The sequence below is a fragment of the Diadema antillarum genome, unplaced genomic scaffold (genome assembly GCF_040938485.1).
Source record: "Diadema antillarum isolate AM-2024a unplaced genomic scaffold, OU_Dant_1.0 seq00000821_RagTag, whole genome shotgun sequence".
Lineage (NCBI taxonomy): Eukaryota > Metazoa > Echinodermata > Echinoidea > Diadematoida > Diadematidae > Diadema > Diadema antillarum.
This window is the reverse complement of record NW_027271698.1, coordinates 3370137-3392921: the sequence shown is the minus strand read 5'-3', so window position 1 is coordinate 3392921 and position 22785 is coordinate 3370137. Positions and strand designations below refer to the sequence as shown.

Here is a 22785-nt window from a genome sequence, read left to right as displayed (position 1 = left end):
CGAGTACAAACTTCAAAATGATACAGGAATGCTGGTTGACATACTGGACAGCTGATACTGGACAACTGATGGACAACTGATGAAAAAACAAAACACAACAAACAACCCAACAACATGTACAGGGGGACCTCATAATGAGATCCTACACACCCATGACAAATATATGTACTAATCAGATTTCTCACTATACCAGGGTACAAAAGCAAAGAAATGTAAAAGAGTTGGGACCAGCAAAATCACCTTGTTATAAGAGGATTTTGTTATATCCAACTTCTTTAACAAGGTTCCACTGTATTTGGGTCAAAAGGGTAATCTCAGAATTAGTGTTTAAGCTATGTGCAGGAGATGACCAACACAGCGAACACAGTCGACTTTTGTTTGACCCTCGTGGCACCAGTTTCATAATGTCATTGGCATTGTACACAATGCAGATCCCGGCATCTCCCTCAATGGGTCTCTATTATATAAAATATATACATGTATATTGTCTTACGTTCCTTGCGGGCGTTTCCCTAGCAAGAACAGGGGATCTTTTCGTTCATATACCTATTGTGTAATTTTATAAATGATACATTTTTCATTATTTTTGTGGTGAGAACAACTTAAAATGTTTGTTAACCCCCTTTCGTATGAGTCGCCTGCACCTAATTAATACTTTAAATCTGTGGTTTGAATTTATTTTGAAGATTGTTATGACTCCCACTTTCTGGCACTAAATTGTACTTTTTATTTTCTGGGGCTTGAAGCCCGCAGGTATACTCATACGTCTTTGATTCCAGGATTATATCTGTATCATATTTCTCCGTTGTTTGCTGCAAATATTTTTCTGTATCAACGCCTTAGAGCTCCTTGATATACACACTGCAAATATTTTTCTGTATATGCAAATATTTTTCTGTATCAACGCCTTAGAGCTCCTTGATATAAACACTGTATATATATTTTTTTTTCTTCTCTCTTTCGAAACAATGATACAGTTATAGAAATTTTATCTATTTCGTAAAAAACATATCATTGTGTGTGTGCTCTATTTAAATACTTTACATTATTTTGGGTTGAACCATGATATGGGTGTGTCTGTGCGTGGTTGGAGGTGTGTGTATGTGGTTGAGTGTGTGCACGTGGATGAGTTAGTGTGCGGTACACGCGCGCGTGTATTGTTTAGTTATTTGAGTTTGTCTGAAGAATATGAGGTATTCATCAATATCATATGAGCTCCCTCGTGGAGACGTAATGAGCTCCTTTATGGAGACAATATGAGCTCCCTCGTGGAGACTTTATGAGCTCCTTTGTGGAGACAACATGAGCTCCCTCGTGGAGACGATATGAGCTCCCTCGAGGAGACTTGGTATGCATTTAATATTCTTGTTTATATCTCTTTAAGATCTATAATGTTTGGTTTATGTTTAAGTGCTGTCTGGGGCAAATTATTTGTATAGGGCCCCATTTCTCTCTCTTTCTCTTCTTCCGATCTTTAAAATAACAACAACAACATTGTACACAAACAAATTGGCGACGAGACTATAAGAGATAATATGGGTAAAAGCAGTATGAAGCTTTCATAATTCTCTCATCCTTAATGTGCCCATGCACTCAAAAAATAACTTGCTAAGGTAGTAAGCCTTTATTTTTTACTGGACTTTGTTTAATTTTGTTCTCACCACTCCCCTCCCCCCTAATTCAAAATAAAACTTGGACACTAAGTTAGTCAAGCCCACTCAGGTGAATATATCAATGCAACAAGGAACGGATAATACTTGCCCCATGATACATGACAGGGATCAGATGGATTATGTAATCAACAGTCATTGTGTTACATGTGATAATCTCTGCCCATCAGTGAATGCAGCAAGCAAGCATGTGCAGCAATTATGATATCAGTACAATGAAGAAGAAGCAAGCAGCCATACACACACACACACACACACACACACACACACATACATACATACACACACACACACACTCTTTGACATCAAATCATGAGACACCAATGCCCTAAGCCCTTTGCCTACATTCTTAGCGATACTGTTGTATATACATTAAGACTCTGTCACACCGAGTCTGGTCTCGGCCCCATGGCCTGGACCTTATAAAATCGCTCCCAAAGCAATCGCATAAGGACTGTTCGTTTACCACGGCACAGTGTGTGTTTGGCGTGTAGAATGGCATTGGAGCAGTACATGACTGATTTATTGCCACCGTTTTTGCGCATTGTTGTAGTGGAATAGGGCTGGTTCTGTGGCCCATACTGTATTCGATATGATGGGGCCTTTACAAAGAGGGAGAAAAAATATTTGTGTTCTCTCTAGATATGGTAGTCATCCAGTGAGGTAAGGTTCAAGTTATCATCAAAATGAAAGAAGCCTCAGAACTTGTCATAGCTTTGATACAGTGATATTTTTATGAGCAAAAAAAAAAAAAGATGATATGAAATGAAAATTCTGTGATGACAATACCTGGGATAGGTACATACTCATAAAATCTATTTTTCATGTGTAATATGACCACATTCATAAAACATGCCCAGTACAGATGTTAATATACCTGATTCCTGTGTGAATGATATCTTGCATAAGCATTTTCAGCTCGTGTTTCAGTAAAACATTTCTACATGTGATGACATAAACTTTAAACGCACACATTGCAAACATTCTACGTACACAATATCTTCAATAATCTGACTTACGGGAATGCAGTTCAGTTGGGATAAATGCTCTTATGTTTTGGCAAAGTCAGAAAAATATTTATGCAAAAATGCAAAAATTTCAGTACTAAAGACGTACAAGACTTCAACACTGAATCTGTCTCAACGACATATTTAAAAGTGGAAAATATTGATCCATACATTTTTTTTCGTTACTGTACTTGTTCAATTAGGTGGTATGAATTTTGTGTGTTCTCAGATGATTGTCAATATCTTATAAATGTGGTCATGTATCACAAACCAACAAAAAGTCGCATGCCCTGATTTTATGGGCTGAAATAGGCTGAATGAGTCAACCTAGTCAATTCTGAGTTTTTCATATTTTCTGAAAGAGCAAGTCTTCTACATTATTCTAAAGTTTGGGATCATAAAACAAACGGGAAATTGTGTTTTTAGGAGTTTTCTAGAACACTTTTCTGTACAAATGTGTGTTCAGGTATGTAAGAGGCTCCTTTTCAGTTCTCAAAAACCCTTTACACACTCTTCACTTACAACTCTAATAACTTCTGAAAGGATGATGCTACTGCTTTAAAAGTAGGTATTAGTCATGGTTAGAATGTGTTAATAGGGCATGCTCAATTTCAGCTTAATGTCAAAATCCCTTCCTTGTTGTTGCTATGGATTTCTACACATTACACAGAGCACAGCTTGGTAAGATTACGCGCTTGAATAGACCCTAACCTACAGAGCCTCTTTTCTCAGTTCACACTTTTCTGGAGGGTGTGCTTTCTTTCCGCTATTAGGGTAGGTTAGGCAAGTCCATTTGACTTGAGTTATACATCATTTTAAAGCTTAGAGTCTGCTCTTTCAGTACCTGCTTTTAACTAAAAATCCATGTCTGGCGATGTTTTGTTGGTTTTGTGATGCAGGGTCACAAATGTATTAGTATAAATTCACAAGGGGAAAAAAAAAAGACCCACCAAGCCCAAAATTTGATCCCCCCCCCCCCCTCCACCATTGATTCAAGTTATTTGAAATGTGTGAACATTTCCATGTATATGACAATGAACAAGTGGAGACAAGTGATCACTGTCAAAACTGAAACAAGCTTCTAACTGTTGTGTTGCATTGACTTGGGGAAAAGTTAATCACTCATTTCAATAATTAACAAAAATAAAGGGCAAACAAATATACTCTCTGTTCTACTTACACTAACCATATACGTGTAAATGAGTTCAGTGAGCAAATCTTGAGCTCACAATATTTCAAATTTTAAGCAATCTCTGGCTGTGGTATAAAGGTTATGTACTTACAGTGAGAGTGTTTACTTACATTCTACTTTGAAATATAAGGATAATATACTATGGTGGTCATGTTTCCATTTGGTCTGTCTTTTGTGAGCATTCTACTTGCAAGTTCCATCCTGTCCTCTTGCCATACTCCTTTCATCACACCGCTGTCTGAAATGCCTGCTTTCGGTCCTGTGCAGTGAGAAATTGGATGTATAAAATCTAATTATTGGCACAATATAAGCTTGATAGAGACAGACTATGTCATGAAAGCAATATAAAAGAATAAGCGCAGACACCAACTATAATGCATACATATAGAAAATAATTATGTGCATAAATGAGTACTATACTTTATGTGTATGGTCTACACTTTGAGTTGCATTTTCTTTGTGCCCTTAGACAAATGAAATTTCAAACTATTCAATATTGTACTCATGATGCAAACATCGATACATAATAATGACAGATATTGATGTTTGTTTTCAGTTTGAGTATGATTAAAGGAAACCAAAGCCCAAACATGAATGTGGATTGAGTGAAAGCAGTAATATTAGTCGAACACATCTTTGAAAGTTTAGGAAAATTGGCACTCCATTCAAGAGTTATGAATTTTTAAAGTTTCGGTGTCATCTACACTGGATAAGGAGACTACCACAGTTCATGATGCTATTCTGGGCAACAATACATGTAGCAGTATTCCAAGAGAAAATGCCTGACAGAGTTGAATGATTTTAGTGTAAATTGTTTCCCGAGTCATGCTGCTAATCATTCTTTTTTTTTTTTTTTTTTTTGTAATTCATATGAGCTAATCATATATTTGTGTCATCACAAAAGATGAAGCCACTGCACTTTTTATTTGTAAAAGTTATTTACCGCTTTACACTAAAATTGAGAACAATCTTTCCAGACTACATACCGCTATCCTTGGTTTTGCCACCGGCCTGCGCCCTGACCATGGCTGACTGTCCACTACCATAGGACTGTCCACTGGCGAACCGTCACTCTTGCGTTTCCTTGGGACACTAGCCACAGGAGGTGTGTTGGTCCTGGGTGCTGGGATGGGCGTCTGCCTTGAGCGATGGTGGCGTGACAAGTGGTCATTGTCCTTGGGGGAGGAGTGGTCAAGTGGGGGCGGTATAATCTTCCTGGGTTGTCTCTGTGAAACAAAGACAAAAATTGATTATTTTGTTCACTTTTTATCTATTCTGTGCATGGATAGTTGGGAAGGTATGGGGTTGGAATGGGGAAGGTGTAGAGAGAGTGTTTGTAATCAGGGGTGGTATTCTGAGGTTGTAATTAAGTCTGTAATTAACTTCATGATTAAGTCGTGAAGTTAATAGGCCCTTAATCATGGGCAAAATCGGTATTCTGAGGACGTAATTAAGGTATGATTAAGTCCCCTGTAATTATCTTAGGTCCCTCCCATCTAATTGTTATTCCATCCAATCAGACGCGTTGTTAGAAGCCAAAATGATGATTACACGCGCAAATATGCCCTCAATGCGCACTCCTCCACACCCCTGTAATTACAACCCAAGAGCTCCGTGCGCACACTCCGGTATTTGATTACAACCCCTCACCTACGCACGCGAAGATCTCAACCTCTTTGCTCAAATAAAATGACAAAATTCCTCGAAGATCGGCTATATTTCTTTTTTTTCTCTGAATTCTACGGATACCATGATAACAACATTCAACCGCTCCTCGGTTACCGAAGACGGTAAGCATCGTTGTGGCAGAGAAAACACGATGTATTGCGTGATATCGGAGTAGTTAATGACACTCTTTGGTATCATTAAGTTTTCCATTAACTTTCATACTTAATTACACCCTCAGAATACCGATTCGTAATTAACTCTATGATTAAGTCCTCTCAGAGCTGCACGCGCATTGATACGCGCAAACGCGTACGTCCTTCCCGCGAAAACGCTTGTTGCTATGGTAGTTAATATCCCCCCTACTTAATCATGCTCTCAGAATACCAATTCGGTAATTAAGTGCTAATCAGACACTTAATAAGCTCTCAGAATACGGCCCCTGGAGTGAAGAGAGATGATTGATGCCAAGTGTTTTTGAGATGCCATGGGGGCGCTGTCTAGGGAATCCCAACGTAGCACCAGCCAGCCAGGGGGAAGTGTCCAGTACTTAAATGGCCAAAACACTGGTGATCCCTGGTGTGCTGCTGACGACCCATTGGCATTGGCGGAATTAACACCTTTCCGTTTATTTATTATCTTTTTTCTATGAAAGACAGCTTCTTCTGGTCTTTAACCCTAACTTACCTGGGGGGGGGGGGGGCATAATGCCCCCCCCCCGACGAATTCCGCGACCATTCCGCCGCACAAAATTTTTTGACCGCGCCGCTCGCTGACTTTTTACTTTCAAGTCTCGCGCAACTTTTGAGACCAGATTTGTTGCGCCCGGACATACCGTTCTGAAGCCACGTCCCTTCAAAAAATTTTAGTCAACCCCAAAATTGCTCAAAAACGTGATTGTGTTTTTTCAATTAATTCATATATAGATTCATATTCTTAATTTCAATGGCTGAAATAAATTCATTTTAGTATAATTATGCTTCTAAAGATGTGTATGACAAATTCTGCTAAAAAAATAACAAAAACAAAAGTTCGAAAAAACAAGGAAATACATAAAAAAATGATAAAACAATAAATAACATAAGAAATGAATTTTGATACTGAATTCTTTTTTACACACAAATGTTCGGAATGTCACTAGGAATATTTACACCAAAAATCAGCATTCCATAAGCTTTTATAAGCCAATTACAGGCGAAAATGAGATTTTTTGCATATATTTGCATAATTAATAAATTTGAAATAGAAAATGCAAATTTTTTGAAAATTTAACTTAACAGTCTTGTAGATTACATCCGGCTTTATGTTCATGCAAAATTTTGCAGCGATCGCGCAATCAACGGCCGAGATCTGAAGGGGGCCATAATGCCCCCCCCCCCCCCCCCCCCCCCCCCCAGGAATTCAAGCTTGCTAAATAGCCCAGGTAAGTTAGGGTTAAGATAATCAATTGCATGTTCGATCTACCACAACTTAGAATGTCAACAGCCAACAATTTTTATCTACTGCAAAATAATGTGAAATTCAGAGCATTTTCTTGAAGTTACTGAAGTTACAAATCATTGAGTGTTACTAACAATTTCCTTACTTCTGAATATAGATAATTTAGCATTCAAAGCATCATTAAATCTTTTGTCATGAAATAAAAACATGAAGGGAAATTAATCAAATGTCACAACAATATATTGTAATTCTTTATACTATATTGGAATAATGGTATGATGCAAAATATGCTATAACCAAACTATTGATGCCTTTACTCAAGAAGTGGTCACAATTTGCATTAAAATTTCATCCATTAAAAACTTGATCACTAGCTAACAATATCTGTAAAAAATTTACATGCTGTAATGTTTGACATGAATGTGACATTAAAAAGGATTAAAGTTTTGATACATCCTTGTCTGTGTGTTGACTGTAAATCTGCTATAAATCATGTCAAGTGCAGTGCATGCACATTTTGATTTTTGCTGTTCTCAAAAGTTCAGAAATACAAGACATGACTTTTTTCTTTCAATGCTGACAGTATGAGTGTGTGCTGCATAACTGGATTTATTTTATATAACCACTTAGAAAGCACTTCAATATCTTTTTAAAGAACTCACTCCAAAATGATACAACAATTTAGCATGTAGCATTTGGCATTTAGTTTATTCAATACTTTATAAAAACAATACAATCAAACACAGTAAAATACACAAGGTAAAATACAGGTACATGTACATGATATAAGTGCATGTCATTAACCCATTGAAGATGGTTTGATTTTGCTACAACACACATTTCCCATGGACACTTGCCTGAGTATACTCGGGACTCGTCCTCAACGGGTTAAATACATATAAAAGCTATGACATGTCTGGAATTACATACCTCTCTGCTTGGCGTATTGCCGTCCATTTCTATGGGCGAGGAATGGCTTCTGGGTGGGGCGATGAAGGGGGAGTACTTCTTGGGCGGAGCTGTGGGAGCCTTTCGGGTGGGTGTGATGTTTTGGCTCTGGGCCTGCAGGACGGGCCTCGAAGGAGGGGCGGTGGTAGGCCTATCGGGGCGCTCAGACTTTGACGAATGGGGTTTTCTCACCCTGAGAGAGGCGCGGGGTCGGTTGGGTACCGAGCTGTCCTGCCGCTGGAATCCCAGGTTCCTCGGTGCAGGTGTTGGGATGTTCAAGTCCTGAAAATAACAAGAAATTCATTTCCTAATCATAATAGTTAATTCCAATTGTATCCCAGATAAGAGATGACCACTTCCTCACACTTTCCTATCAATATCTACTTTGTCTTTGGGTGTCAATACACAAGTCTACCTATGGCCATGGATGTCAAGTGGTACAGTGATTGGTCTAATGGTCTAATGTTAAACATGGAAGCCACAAAGTTCATTTCCTGCAGGGTGATTTGCACAGGTCAATAAAGGCCCACATTTACACCAGACCCCTGGTCAATTAGGATAAAATTTTGCATACCAACCCCTCCTAAGTAGAGGGTGAGGGTGTGGTAACTGCATTGCCTACAATAAATTTTCACTGAAGACACTGTAGATACTCCACTGCAGTAATGTTATGAAAATTTTTCCTTTGGGTAAACTCCTCCTCTATCGTGAGTTAATGCCAGGTACATGGATGGAAGAAAGGATGTGGTATCTTGGAGCATACCATGGATGTTTTGAGATCTTCGCCAAGACTGCCGCCGGTGTTGGCTCGTCTTCTTCCGCTGCTGTTCAGGTTGTTCATTCTTCTCTCTGTCTCAATCTCACCGTCCTGGTCATCTACTGAGCTTGACTGAAGCTAAACAAAAACATACATATCAACCAAAGAACATGATGCTAGTGTTAAAGGGACTGTACAGTACTGGTAGAGGTGAAGATTCAGCGTGTAGTGATATTGAGAAACCACTCTATGAAATGTTAAAGAGCATACAATTCTAAGGGGACTCAAAACTTTATTTGATGAAAATCGATTTTTTGAAATGACTGAGATATCAAAAAACAAGGTAAAACAAAGAGATCGTAATAAAAGTTGTGGCCTGTCAATTTTTATTAGGATCACCTTTTTGTATATCTCAGCCATTTCAAGATCAATGTTTGATCATCAAATAAATGTGGAATCCTTCTTGAAATTACATGCTTTTTCATATTCCATAAGAGGTTTCTCATTATCTCACCAAAAAATGTTGTAAACCTGACATTAGGCTTCGACAAAAACTATATGATCCCTTTCAGATCATAACATATAACTATCCACATATAGGTAAAGGTGTGTGGATCAATGCTGCCTGCATATGGTTTAACCAGTGAAACTATACTTCTATCATACCTGCTTAAAACTAAGTACAGTGTACTTGTGAAAGAGAAATGCTTTGCGGATTACAGGCATTAACCCTAAAAAGACTGGGCTATTTTGGTAGCTCGAAAGACTGGGGGGGGGGGGGGGCCTAAAGGGCCCCCCCTTAAGATCTCGGCCGTGGATCGCGCGATCGCCGCGGAAATTTGCACAATGGTAGTGTGCGATGTAATCTACAAGATCGTATATTTAAATTTTCCAAAATAGTCTTCTTTTATTTTATTTTGATTAATTATGCTAATTTATGCGAGAAATCAGACCTTTTTGATCTAAATCAGTAAATAAAGCTCCAAAAGTGCTCATTTTTGGTCTGGATATTCTTTGTGGCATTCTTAGCAAATGTACTTGAAAAAAAATTTGGTATCAAAATTAATTTCTTATTCATTTTATTGTTTTATGAATTTCTTATGTATTTCTTTGTTTTTTCGACCTTTTGTTTTTGTTGTTTTTTTCAGCAAAATTTGTGGCAAACCCTTTTTGAAGCATAATACTACTAAAACAGATTGATTTTAGCCATTGAGAGTAAAAATAAGCATATTTATATGAACCATGTGATAAAACTTAATTTGTATTGACTTTGTACACAAAATCACATTTTTGAGCCATTTTCGGTCTCACGTGCATGTACAAAAAGTTATGTAACTTCAGAATCGTACCCCCGGGCGTCACAAATTTGGTGTCAAAATGTGCGGGAAACTCGAAAGAAAAAAGTCATAGAGCATCGCGGCGAGAGCATTGCGTATTGCTGAGTAATCGCGCGAAATGTCGAGGGGGGGCCTTTTAGGCCCCCCCCCCCCCAGTCTTTTTAGGGTTAAAGTACCCTCGTATTTACCTAAATGGACGATGCTAATTCCCCCCACCCCCCTAACCAACCACCCTCCAAACCAGCACACCTGTTCCACATATACATCATTGTTTAATACAACACTGTTAACATCCACATGAAGTTTACACCAGGTTTCCTGTGGATTTTTCACTCCGTTCTAAGTAAAATTGATGCCTCTTTTCACTCTCCATGTCCACACCACATAGGCTGAGACAATTCCTCCATTCAACTCTTCCTACGATGTTTCTCTGACAAACAAAGATTTTATTCAGTCCCACATATAGCATTTGATGCATGCACAAGTCGTCTCCCTGGCATTGTAGAGAGGCAATGACGGCTGTGGCATGGGTATAAGCAAAGATACTGACTCACTTTCTGAGGTGGAGGGTTGGGAGCCAGTCTCTTTTTCCGACTACTGAAGGGTGTCCCGAGTCCTTTCTGTTATCAGAAAAAATTAAGAAGAAATAAATGGACATTGTCAAAGGAGATGTTTTTTTACTTGAAGGCTCCTAACAAACTGGTAATACAGTACTCTACTTGATTGTGTATTGTCAGTGTTAGCAGGCTTTACCTAGTTAATCATGGAGAACCCAATCACAAGGAACAATTCTATTATACTTACAGGAAGTGCGTGTTTATCAAAATCCTACTCATTCAACAGAATACCACTGTTACTCAAATTGAAACTATACTCTAGGAGGAAATAATGAGTACACCTGTCAGATTCAGAGATGAAATTGATCAAATATTGTGTGTCATGCTTGTAAGTTTTCTAGATTTGCAGATTCTGAGTAGAAAGTGGATCTAAAATGTGAAAACCACACAAACTTGCCCACTATAACTAGGAGTTCTGACTCTCTCAGCTTGATTAATTCACTATAGATTTTAAAGATGTGCTTGTGAATTCATAAATTACTGCACAACAAAACTTTACATACAGAGGTGATACTCAAACTGTGTGTTTATTTTCCATGGATGAGAGTGATAGCACTAGCATGGGAGCAAGACTATGTAAAGACTTTTGAAATGAACTGCAGGTAATTCTAACACAATGAAGGCTCAGACCCAATGATTTCTGACAGATGCTAAAACAAAAATGATGTTCTCCTTTAGCAACTTTTAAGAGCTTTCAGCATTGAGACTCATCATGGAAGTGGAAATGGTCAGTCACGGTGATGATACACAATCATGCACATATAAGCAAATGTTGGAGCTGGCATTGCAAAATGAGTAGGCCTACATGAAAGTAAACAACTCATGCAACTGCACAGACAATATCATCATTTGATTCTATCTCCACTATAGAAGTATTTTGGTGCTACTATCCATGAGATGGATAGTTACAAAGCAGTGTTTTCCACAGCATAGCATGATGGTATGAAGAGAATGTTATCAAATTACTGTAAAAGTGGATATTTTCCCGCAACTTATTCTTCGCGCTCAGTGGGGTAAGAAGAGCTTCGCATGTTTTTAATTCCGCGGAATCAAGACCTCAACTACTAGAACATGGGGCAGGAAAAATATTTGCGCGCTTTTATTTTCGCGCTAGTTTCTGGTTGCGCGAAATGCACAAAAATTTCAACACATTGAAAATTTCCACTTTTACAGTGTATGATCACAGGAAAGAAAAGTTACTATTGGTCAACAACTCTTTTTTTATTCTTGCATTTCAGAGTTGCAGACTACATTTCAAAAGCCTCTTCTTTTTTATTCAAAAATTGACAAAATAGAGGTATAGACGAATGCAGTGGTAACTTTGCATATGATCATCTCCCAAAAGACAGTGAAAATGTAATTTTATGCAGACAATGAAATGAGGAGGCACACACCACAAGGACCTCGCCGGCCGATCGACTCCGTCGATGCTTTCGTGGTCTCTCGCTCGACCTCAGCATCTGAACAGCGTCATCCCGCACCTTGGTGGGTGTTCCCGGCATGTAGCTATTTTGGGCAAACTGGGCGAATGGAAGGGACAGGGCAATGAAAAGTGACAACCAGAAGGTATTTAACATGAAATGAAAGCAGCATGTGATATAAAGCATTTCTGCACAGAATATGGCAAGAAACAGCAATGGATAGATACATCTAGAGCTTCATTTACCCCATCAAGTTTTAGCATGAAGTAGGAAATGTCGAATATCCCCATGTGCCATTAAGATCCAGAATAAAGTCTATCTTACTTTATTTTTCTATTTCAGCAGTTAAAGGGACTGTACAGTACTGGTTGAGGTAAGGATTCAAGTTTATAACATTCCTAAATGAGATAATGAGAAACCTCTTGGTAATATGAAATATGAAAGAGCATGTAATTTTAAGAAGGATTCAACGTTTATTTGATGAAAATTGGTTTTCAAATGGCTGAGATATCAAAAAAGTGATAATGATAAATGGTGACAGGCCACATCTTTTTTAGGATCTCTTTGTTTTACTTTGTTTTTGGATATCTCAGCCATTTCAAAACCGATTTTCATCAAATAAACTTTTGATTCCCCTTAGAATTGCATGCTATTTGACATCTCATAGAGTGGTTTCTGAATATCTCGCAAAATGTTAAAAGCTAAATCCTCACCTCAACCAGAACTGTACAGTCCCTTTAACCCAGTACAACTGCAGTGTACTGTTGAATATTTGTGACAAACTGACATCTTTTTCCCCACTTTTTGAAGAGACCAAGACTTTCAGTAGTGGAGCTCTTTACATTATTCATAGTGAAAATTAATTACGAATAGCAAAGGAGAATCCGTGATTTGTCAGAGTAATGAGATTTAGACTGGCATAAAAAAATTGAGAGACAGTGAATAAAAAGAACAGACTTGAGGCAGTAGATGGCACAACAAAAAATGTAAATCTAATGAGACAAAATCTTAGAATGAGACATAAATTTGCATTAATGCAATGTATACAGTAGAAGAGCCACCCATCAGAGAAAACTCAAACAAGATCTATGCTTGCTCCAAAAAGATGAAATTCTGAATAGAGATGCAAATGTGAATTAAATCGAGGAAGTTGAAAACAGACCAAAGTACGGCCAAGACAGTTATTACAAATGGACAGTGGTCAATACCAACACATAAACACAGTTTCAGAGAACATCACCATACCATGATGGTGTTATTTACAGTAAAATGGTGTCATTCACAGTAAAATGGTGTCATAGAGTGAAATTCTCTCTGTAATCTTGAAAGAGGTGTTTGAAGATGAAATATCTGTACTCAGGAAACGTGGGTCATGACAATGTGAGCCTAGAGGCAAGAATGGCTGATTTTGGAATGTTCGGTGGGTATAAAGAGAAAACTTAAAGAGACAATGATAGATGATGTACATAGTCTTTCACGGTAGTTCTAATCACCTTTGCAATCACGGTTCATTGATATAAAGCACAAAGAGGAGATGTTAACACTTATCCATAATTAGTATATTATTCACACAAAAGCCCGAATAAAGACACATTTCTCATACTTTTAAATTCATAAGTGTTGAATTCATGTGGGTCATGAAACACTCACACAAGCACACATAAATCATTTACTAGAAGGAAAGTGTAACAATCAATCTATCACAAAAATATAAAAGAAAATACTGCTGTAACTGAAAATTCTTTCCACTTTCATAAAATCGAATGACATTTCAATCATATTATCAGGACAGACTATCCCCGGCATGAGGAATATAAAAATGACGTAATTATTATATGTCTTGCTTTTCTATACCAAACAGTTTTTACTTTATAGATGTATATTTTCGTGAATCTTTTCACAGATATGGTTGCATGAGTTCTTTCATCACAATGCATTGGATACTGAAAAGGCATGTATATATCTACTTCATCAATTTCCCAATACCATCTGTACAAGCAATGCCACACAATCTCTTTATATACCCCTGCCATTTTCATATGAACTTTGGTGAAAATGATCAAATGAGTTTGAAATTCAGGGTTAAAATTCTCAATGATACAAGCTGATTCAATAGATCTAAGAAATCAACTCTTATGATTACCTTTATTTTTATTTTTTTAATCTGGCTATTCAGTTAAGTTGATTTTAAAAGGTCACTTAAAGAGACAACACTGTAACCTGATTTTCACATATTTCTGACACTGTAATGGGCAACAAGGAAACACGAAACAGTTATGTGTAAGACACAGCATCCTTGTGTGAACCATGTGCAGAAATAAAACAAGTGATAAGTGTCACATCAATCAAGCAGATTATCTAATGACAAGAACTTGCAATGACATCTTGAAGAATTACTGAGTTGTAAGTGCCAAAAATTTACGTCAGATTTGTCCAGTGAAGATGCGTACCTAACAAGCACTGGTCATAGAGGCCAGCAAAGCAGTTTTTATATCACTTTGTAGAAATAAGACTTTCAGAAGATATACAGAAGTGGGTATGTATAGTTATGGCAAGAAGGCATAGTATTTCAACATAAATTTCAGCACTACAGGCAAGATATGGCTTAATATGATACTTTAACATGTTTATTCTTGCATGATCGGCATACTTTCGTCAAGTGAATGACATTCATAATCATGTATGTTCAACAGAATCCACGTTGATACAACACTTCTTACGCAGTTGTCCAACAGATCCTGCTAAACGATAGTCACACATTTATTTCTGTGGCTGATGAAGAATGGTTAGCATGCTTCAATGGAATCACCATGGAAACAACACTTGCAGTTGTCCAATAGCTTCTGTTGAGCAAAGAATCTTGGTGAGTTGAATTAGAAAATGGGGAAAACAAATGTGGTGACACATGGTGAGAGACATCCAAGAGTTTCATCATCAGACAGTCACTAAAGTAGCCATCACGGCTTTCTGCAATAAATATGTGAAAATCATAAAAACAATCCTCGTGTATATTGATTAACGTGACAAGAATTTTGAAAGATAAAAATCCATGCATCTCACTTTGCAGCCATTGAGATATATTTTGATATCTCTTCTGCAACTGAGAAACAACTTAGAGTCAGAGTTCAGACTTTTTTTTTCAAGATGTTCAAAGAGAGATTTTTTTTTGTTGATAGACACGACACAATTCACCTTTCTAAAAATTTGTTTGGAAATCTTTCATACAACCTTTACTAAAGGATGTCTCTCAAAAATTCAATGCTTCAGGATGTGAGGGGAGAGATGGGATAGGATAGGATGGGATGGGATGGGATGGGATGGGGTAAAGGGGGAATGGTGTAAGGACGGTCAGTCAACCACGAAGCAATATGGAATAAAAGTGGATCCATTCTACCTGTCGCAATACTTTTCTCTGCCTCTCACTCTCCTGTGGAATGTAGACAAACACCGGTAACATCAACAAAAAAAGCACAGCGGATGAAACACAAACATGCAGAGTTTATCTCATAGTGAAACTACTGTCGAGGAAAGGAAGATACTGGGGGATGTGGGGTAGATATACATAATATAAATTGCAGATATATATCTAAAGATGAATTCCAGTTTGACAGTATGGAAACAAGAGATGCATTAGGAACAGGAACATAGGAAGCTGTCCATCACTAGTGCTACAGTTTGGTTTGTGACAATGCACAAGTGTGTTCAATATTCAGTTTTTCCACAGCGGAAAATAGAAACTTTGTGATGCATGTCAGTCATCGTTTACCCCTGGTGACAAAAAATGATCAGCAGACAGCAACTAACCAGGTACGTCAAGTCATTAGAAAATATATTATGCTGGAAAACATCGGTTATCACCTCACAGCAATTCAAAGGGGAACGCAATATATCGTGACCCAAGTTCTTGAGACGTGTGTGAAGGAATACGAGCCATCTGAAATGTCTATGTACACAGAATGGATAGCTTCCTTGTGGAAAGGTGATACACTCATGAGTAATGACCTACACTACTAATCTAATTGAGGAACTAGGATATTTTATGGATAACATAATATATAATTCACAACATTTAAGTGAAGATACATATTGATATAATAAACTTAAATACTGGCTTTCGGAGCACATGAGCTCATTCACAAAACTTTTCTACAATTGGAGTATAAAATTATCATTAGATCTATGATGCCATAATTGTGCTACAAACTGTGAATGCAATATGCGGCAGATTGTGATGGATACCTGCTTCATGAGTCGCCTCTTCTTGGAGCTGTCTGGCATGGCCTGGACGTCTGCGTAAAGTTGAGCGAGGGCCTCCTCCGTGCAATTCTTGCTCTCCTGGACCTTGACCACGGCGTGCCCTGGTCTGCTGATGGGCAGCCTGCGGTCACTCTCGAGCTCGTCGTCAGACTGGACAGGGCAAGGCATTCAAAAGTTCCATCTCATGAAGTAGTCATTACATTCAATGTCATTCAGCCATAAAGCAGCTACTCCACATGAAGAAATAACTTTCATTGACTTTCCCTGAAGCATCTTGTTAACAGAAGTTTCAAGAACATTACTCAAATATGTGTACTATGGAGGCAGATTTAGTACTTACATTTCCCAATGTAGTGATAGATGGGGAATGGTGACTAGATCAACTAACTTTTTTAAGCAATACTTCTGTTGAAACTGCTGAAGAGTATTTCCAATGTTCTAGGAAATGAATACAAAATGTGTTTTCCATCAATATTGTAGACAAACGTTTTCGTTCTTGTCCAATATGTTTTAGAGAAAATAGTTTTTTCATCTCAGTAGAGACATCATACTTACAATAAAATCCAGTCACACTTATATTGACTGTAATTTCTACAGCATTACATGGCATTGCTTTAAGGAGGGCACCCCAAATCAGGTGAGGTGGAAAGGTGTGCGAGCGGTTGCTGTTTACACTTTGAAGAGTGACGCAAATCCAGTCATCTCCATTATTGGAGACAGATCCAGATCAAAACTGAATGATTCTGATGTTAAAGGATTTAAGTCTAAGATGCAGAAAGGTGTCAGAATTGAATCAATTTGTATCAAGTGTGAAAGTCAAACAAAAACCATCACATAAAAGGATCAGGTCTAATAGACATTATATCTCAGAGCTATCACATGATCTGCCTCATCACATGACTAGACAGAAAAGGGGGATTCCCCGAGACTGGACAATGAATACCTTGACACTGTCCTGACAGTCCATTCTTTCCTCCTGGTCATCGGGCAGTACGCCTCCGTTCTTCACAAACACCTCACATTTCTTCAGCATACTCTCTGGCACCTGCAGGATTTCAAACAATATGACAACACTAGACATCCCAAACCACAAAGATGGTAATGATTGACAAACACACAGTTTCATACATCTGTCAAATGTAAGCCACAACTTATGATCCCTGGAAATAATCACTCCTTGAACTTGTGGAAAATTGAGCAAAGAAAATGGGATTCAGATACTGTAAAAGTGGAAATTTTTGCACATTTCCCGCAAACCAGAAGCTAACGCAAAAATAAAAGCACCCTAAATATTTTTTCATGTTCCAGTAGTTAATATCCTGATTCTGTGGAATTAAAAACAGCAAAATTTGTCTTACCCAGCCAAGCACAAAAAAAAAAAATCACTCGTGCGAAAATATCCACTTTTACAATAACATGTAGTTTTCCTCATAAGTGCATCAACCTGCATGATAACAACGTTGACTAATTTCACCACTCTGTAAAACTATTACATGTATCTTACCTTAAATATGCTGTTGAAGTAGCTGATCATGAATTCCACAGCATAGTTGAGCTTGTTGATATACGACTGATCCCTAAGGTCATTTGTTGTCAGCTGAAATCCAAGGAAAGAGAAAAGAGACAAATGTGATTGAATTAAGATCATCAAAAATGTCAATACGAGAATAGAATTTGGAGTCACCATATGCAGTGTGGTTAAGATATTGTCCATTCCACTTCTCATATACTGGCTGTACCATCAAAATTATCAATTAAATTTGATACTGTTGTAGCATTCAGGATCATCTGGGAAAATTCAAAATTTATGAGCTCTGATAGTACAGGTTGGAACAGTTTAAAGACAGCACTTAAAAGTTACAATTTTGCTAGTTAGGAATTGCTTCTTACTTTTGACATGTGCAACAAAAGCATCTCCAATGTTGTATCCCCCCCTGATGTTTTCATGGATAAGAGCTGTGTTACTTGATAAAAGAAATGTGCATTGATTCCACTCATGGTATACTGCACTGATGGCCTCCTTTATACAGAAATAATGAAAACTCAAAGTAGAAAAACTGTTTCATTGACAAAAAAACACATGACTGTCATTTGATTGACTTCATGACAGCGTGAAAAATATTTTTTGTAACAGGCTACATTCAGAATATGTCTCTTTGAAATCCCTTACAAGAAGGCTGTCATGAAAAGGAGGGCTGAGGTTCATAAAATGCTTACAAATCTCGGCCAGAGGACGTGGGGAGCGAAGAGGATGCCCAGACTGGAGGCGTTCATCTTGTTTGAGTCCTCGTTCTCCGCCACTGTGTTCAGGAGCTCCAAGACTTCTCTGAGCAGCTTGTAGGTGCAGGGCTGCAGCATGAGGAAGAGGTAGCGCAGGGCTTTCACCTGGCTGGTGGTACGGGTGGCCCGGATCCGCCCCAGCATCTCAGGGGTGTGGTGGGGGAGTACCTCAAGTTTGTAGGTGAGGTCTGGATAGGAGGAGGGGGTGGGGGGTAGAAGCAAAAAGGGAAATACATGTTGAAATGCACAAGTGAAATTCTAAGATCTTAGATTTACCTTGAAGTGTGGCTATATAATGTATCATGTCTCCATGCAATCTTATAGAACATTGCCTTCATAAATGTAATATATTTTTGGAGCAATTTGTCAAAAGGTTGTGCAAACCTTTTGGACTTTAACACAGCCTTATTCCAACAATTCTTAGGTAACAAAGCTAGAATGATCTTCTTTGGTACATGTACTGCATTGGTCATGAAAAATTAAGTCAGTAGTAAATAATAGAAGACATCATATATTTCACAATATAACAAATATATTATGAAATAATACATGTAACATTAAAAAATTAACTTAATGACCATAATCACTATTTCTGGTATAACTCAACAAGAGTAAAGAAAAATCATACTTGAGAAATAACGAAAATGAAGAATAGAGATATGAAAGTAATCAAGAAGAAACATTCTTGTCCAACAAATATAATTCATGAATGAGGGAGGCCTTTATATTCTTTAGTCAGAAGCATGAAAAGATATTTACATTTTTAAGACGCCTCCAACACAATCAGGGAGGCTCGGCAGCTTCGGGACAAGATAACCTATTCTGAAGCTACTTTAGTGACTTGTGGTCATTGTTTGTTGAGCTCAGTTTGATTGCTCTTGGAATAGATGATACTGTTTTTGAAAAAGTCTTTAATACCTGCAGCCTGGACGTGTGCACCGTAGTGTCTGTCTGTGAGAAGTGGTTCAGGGAGCTCACTGAGGAAGCTCTTGAGGACACATGCCACATCATGTGGAGTGAACTCTGAACTCTGGAGGTCAACTGCCCTGCGCTGGTTGAGGAGATCCTTCAGTCGCTGCTGACGGTGTGAATTACCAGGGATACGAAACAGGCCCTCCACGTGCACGTCTGTGCACAAAAACAAAGTGCATATGATAGAGCAGGGATTATACTCAATGTCTTCAGACAGTATATGTTGTGTTACATCAATGCATGCATGGTATGACACACACAAAGACTACACGAATGTATAGATACTCAAGAATCTTTATATGCCAATAAACACCTTCTGATATGATAATGCTGGAATTCTTTCTTTAAAAAAGACATCCACTAAAGATCAATCTTCATTCCATCATATTCACCTTTCAGGCCTTCCAAACATATGCGCTTCACTATAAAATCATATCAATTTGTTTAGAAACTTGCTTGAGACAATGCTTAACCCTTTGAAGACTAGTCCCAAATATACTCAGGCAGGTGTGTATAATGAATGCATGTTGAGGGATGTTGCAACAAAATTAGTCTATTCTCAACAGGTTAACATGCATGTGAGTGTATGCTAGAGTTAGGGTTTCTCCCTCTCACTCTCTTCCTCTCTTCATCCCTTCTCCTCCTCCTTTTCATATTTCATGGGCACATGGTTTTCCCATGCAGAAAGGTCAGCATACTGATCACCATGTCTTAGAAACCAAAATATCATAATGAGAAAACAGTGGTTAAATTCAAGATATCTTCCCAAAACTACAATCCAGGCTATCTAATTTGTTTGTTCATTTCACCAAAATAACAGTGCAGGAAATGATCTGCTTATCAACATAAGATGTTGCAAAACATATTCCACTCATTGCCTACCTTTCACAAGCAAGCAGTCATAGTATACATCAAAAAGACAAGTGCTCTTTGTATCCATAAGAGAAGTCTGCTTGCCCTAACCACAGAGCAGGTGTGTTTGTAGCATCACTCTTACTATTGCTATTTCACTCTTTTCCTTTCTTTATCCCTGTTGTTCCTCATCTTGTTTGATGTTGCCTCCCTATTCATCCTTATCCTTCAAAGGTTGCCCCCCCCCCCTCCCCATGGTCCTCCAGATCATCACTGACCCTCCTCAGCCTTTTGTCTGTCCACTCTCCTTTAATCCCCCTCCCTTTTGATACCTATTGGGCTCCTTGCCCTTTACCATCAACCCTCCCCTTTTGTTTTCTTTGTTCTGTGTCCATAGCCCTCCCCTGACTGTTCTTGTGTGTAGTCCTTACAGGTGATTGCTGTCCCTGCCTGTTTGTCATTTTGCCTCTGACGCAGATTCTGCTAGGATCGAAAGCTCAGACCCCTTTTGACTCCAATGACTATAACAGGATACATCAAAATGACGCATTAATATGACCAGACTTACTACCCTTGAGGTAGTCGATGAGTTAATATCAGTAGACTTACTATCTTTCAGGTATTCAATGAGCTGCCGAACTTGACAGTAACCTTCCTCACTAAGCGGGGATCCAAAGACAGCAAGTTGGGGTTGGATTGCCGCTGGGGAGAGAAAATCAAATGAGCAATGGATTTGCCGGGTAAAACAACATGTAAAACCTAATCAAGCACACAAAATTTAAAAAACAATACTCAAAACAAACATGATTCTGAACTACTTTTACCAGGCGCATGAACTACTTTGGCACCGCTCATTCTGAAAAGAAGGCTTATAGTTTAGCACAATCATGACTAACGTGGATTGACATTATAGCAAATATATTAAAATTGGAATATAAAAAAATCATGTTGAATAAATCTGTGTTCCAAGCAATATACATGTAGAAATCGAGTGAAAGAGAGAGAGAGGAAAGAATCATTGCAGATTCTACCTTTGTCCTTTTTCCTATGGCGAGTAAACTTCCTTATGATTGTCTTGCCCTGCTTGACATCCACATTGCCCATTAAGACTTGTCCCAGACTGTCTGTGCCGCTGAAGTCCAGGATGTGTGACAGCTCAATACAGCACCATTCCACCAACGTCTCGGCATATTTGTGCCTCATCACCTCCACATAGTACAGAGGGTTGCACAGGAATTCCCGGTCACTCATGTTGCACTGATATCTCGTCAAATTTCTGGCAGGGGGATATATAGTTGTAGAATGAGGTGACACTTGAACATTGAAAAAAAAAAAGAGCAACATTTGAAATGCTACAAACACCCAATTGATTCATTACATACCCTACATGATAAACGAAACAATATCACAACTGCCTTATAAATTCTGCCTAACTCATCTTGGTAATGCTCACTCTGCACTGCTCTGTTGACAGCATGCAGCATTGGTCATTGTCTACCTAGCCTATAGGAAATGCAAGAAAACTGACGCACATTCAACACAAACACCGCATAGGGTCTTTCTACAGCAAAACAAAAAACAAACAAAAACACAGACACACACAAACAAAAAGAACAAAAATGAATGCGAGGTTGGATTCTGTCTAAGCCAAATGTAAAACAAAATCCTGCCCCAACTAACAAGACTGGCATACTCGTGAAATAGGCCCCACAACTACGTGTCCGTACTAATACTACGGCGGCTCACCTGTTTATACTCATGAATTCAGCCCCACTGTGTGGCGTTAATCGGTAGATACAGCACGGCGGTGGGGCTGTCTTCCACAGTATAATACTCGTGAATGCGGCCCCACCAAATGGCGTTCACACAAGATTGATACAGCGGTGGGGCCGATTTCCACAGCATAGCACCTTTCGTCCTCTCTTTCTCCCGTTTTTTCTTTGGTCTTCAACTTTTTATTCTTGGAAGGACTCCCTAAAGTCCCTTGACTAATTTAACGGCCAATTTAACCATAAATAAAACCCTACCTAACCCTAAACCTAACCTTGCTTGCTAACACACGGGTGCACGCGCACAGCTGCAGTGGGGCCTATTTCATGATTTTGCCACAAGACTAACAAGGAAGCTATCTAGTAAGACCATGATGAGTAAATTAAAATGGCGACATGTCGACAGTTACTTGTTAGTGTTTATACACCACCAGTCCACCACCACAAACCCCGTCCGGCATACTCGTGAAATAAGCCCCACCATTGCGTGTCCATACTAATACTACGGCGGTTCGCCTGTTTATACTCGTGAATTTAGCCCCACCGTGTGGCGTTCATCAGTAGCTAAGTACGGCGGTGGAGCTTTCTTCCACAGTATAAT

The 22785-nt window shown here is 38.5% G+C and overlaps 1 protein-coding gene across 1 annotated transcript; it reads right to left on the bottom strand.

Annotated features, from left to right (window-relative positions):
• Positions 1-4018: 4018 nt before the first annotated feature.
• Positions 4019-21666, bottom strand: LOC139739943 (rho GTPase-activating protein 19-like). Its single transcript, XM_071650542.1, has 13 exons — positions 21447-21666; positions 21025-21117; positions 19510-19719; positions 18529-18779; positions 17816-17908; positions 17255-17356; positions 16294-16461; positions 12028-12153; positions 10571-10636; positions 8686-8817; positions 7905-8204; positions 4856-5095; positions 4019-4128 (listed from the first exon to the last, which is right to left on the bottom strand). Exons 1-13 carry the CDS (start codon positions 21664-21666, stop codon positions 4096-4098), a joined length of 2034 nt encoding a protein of 677 aa, XP_071506643.1. The 3' UTR covers positions 4019-4095.
• Positions 21667-22785: the final 1119 nt, after the last annotated feature.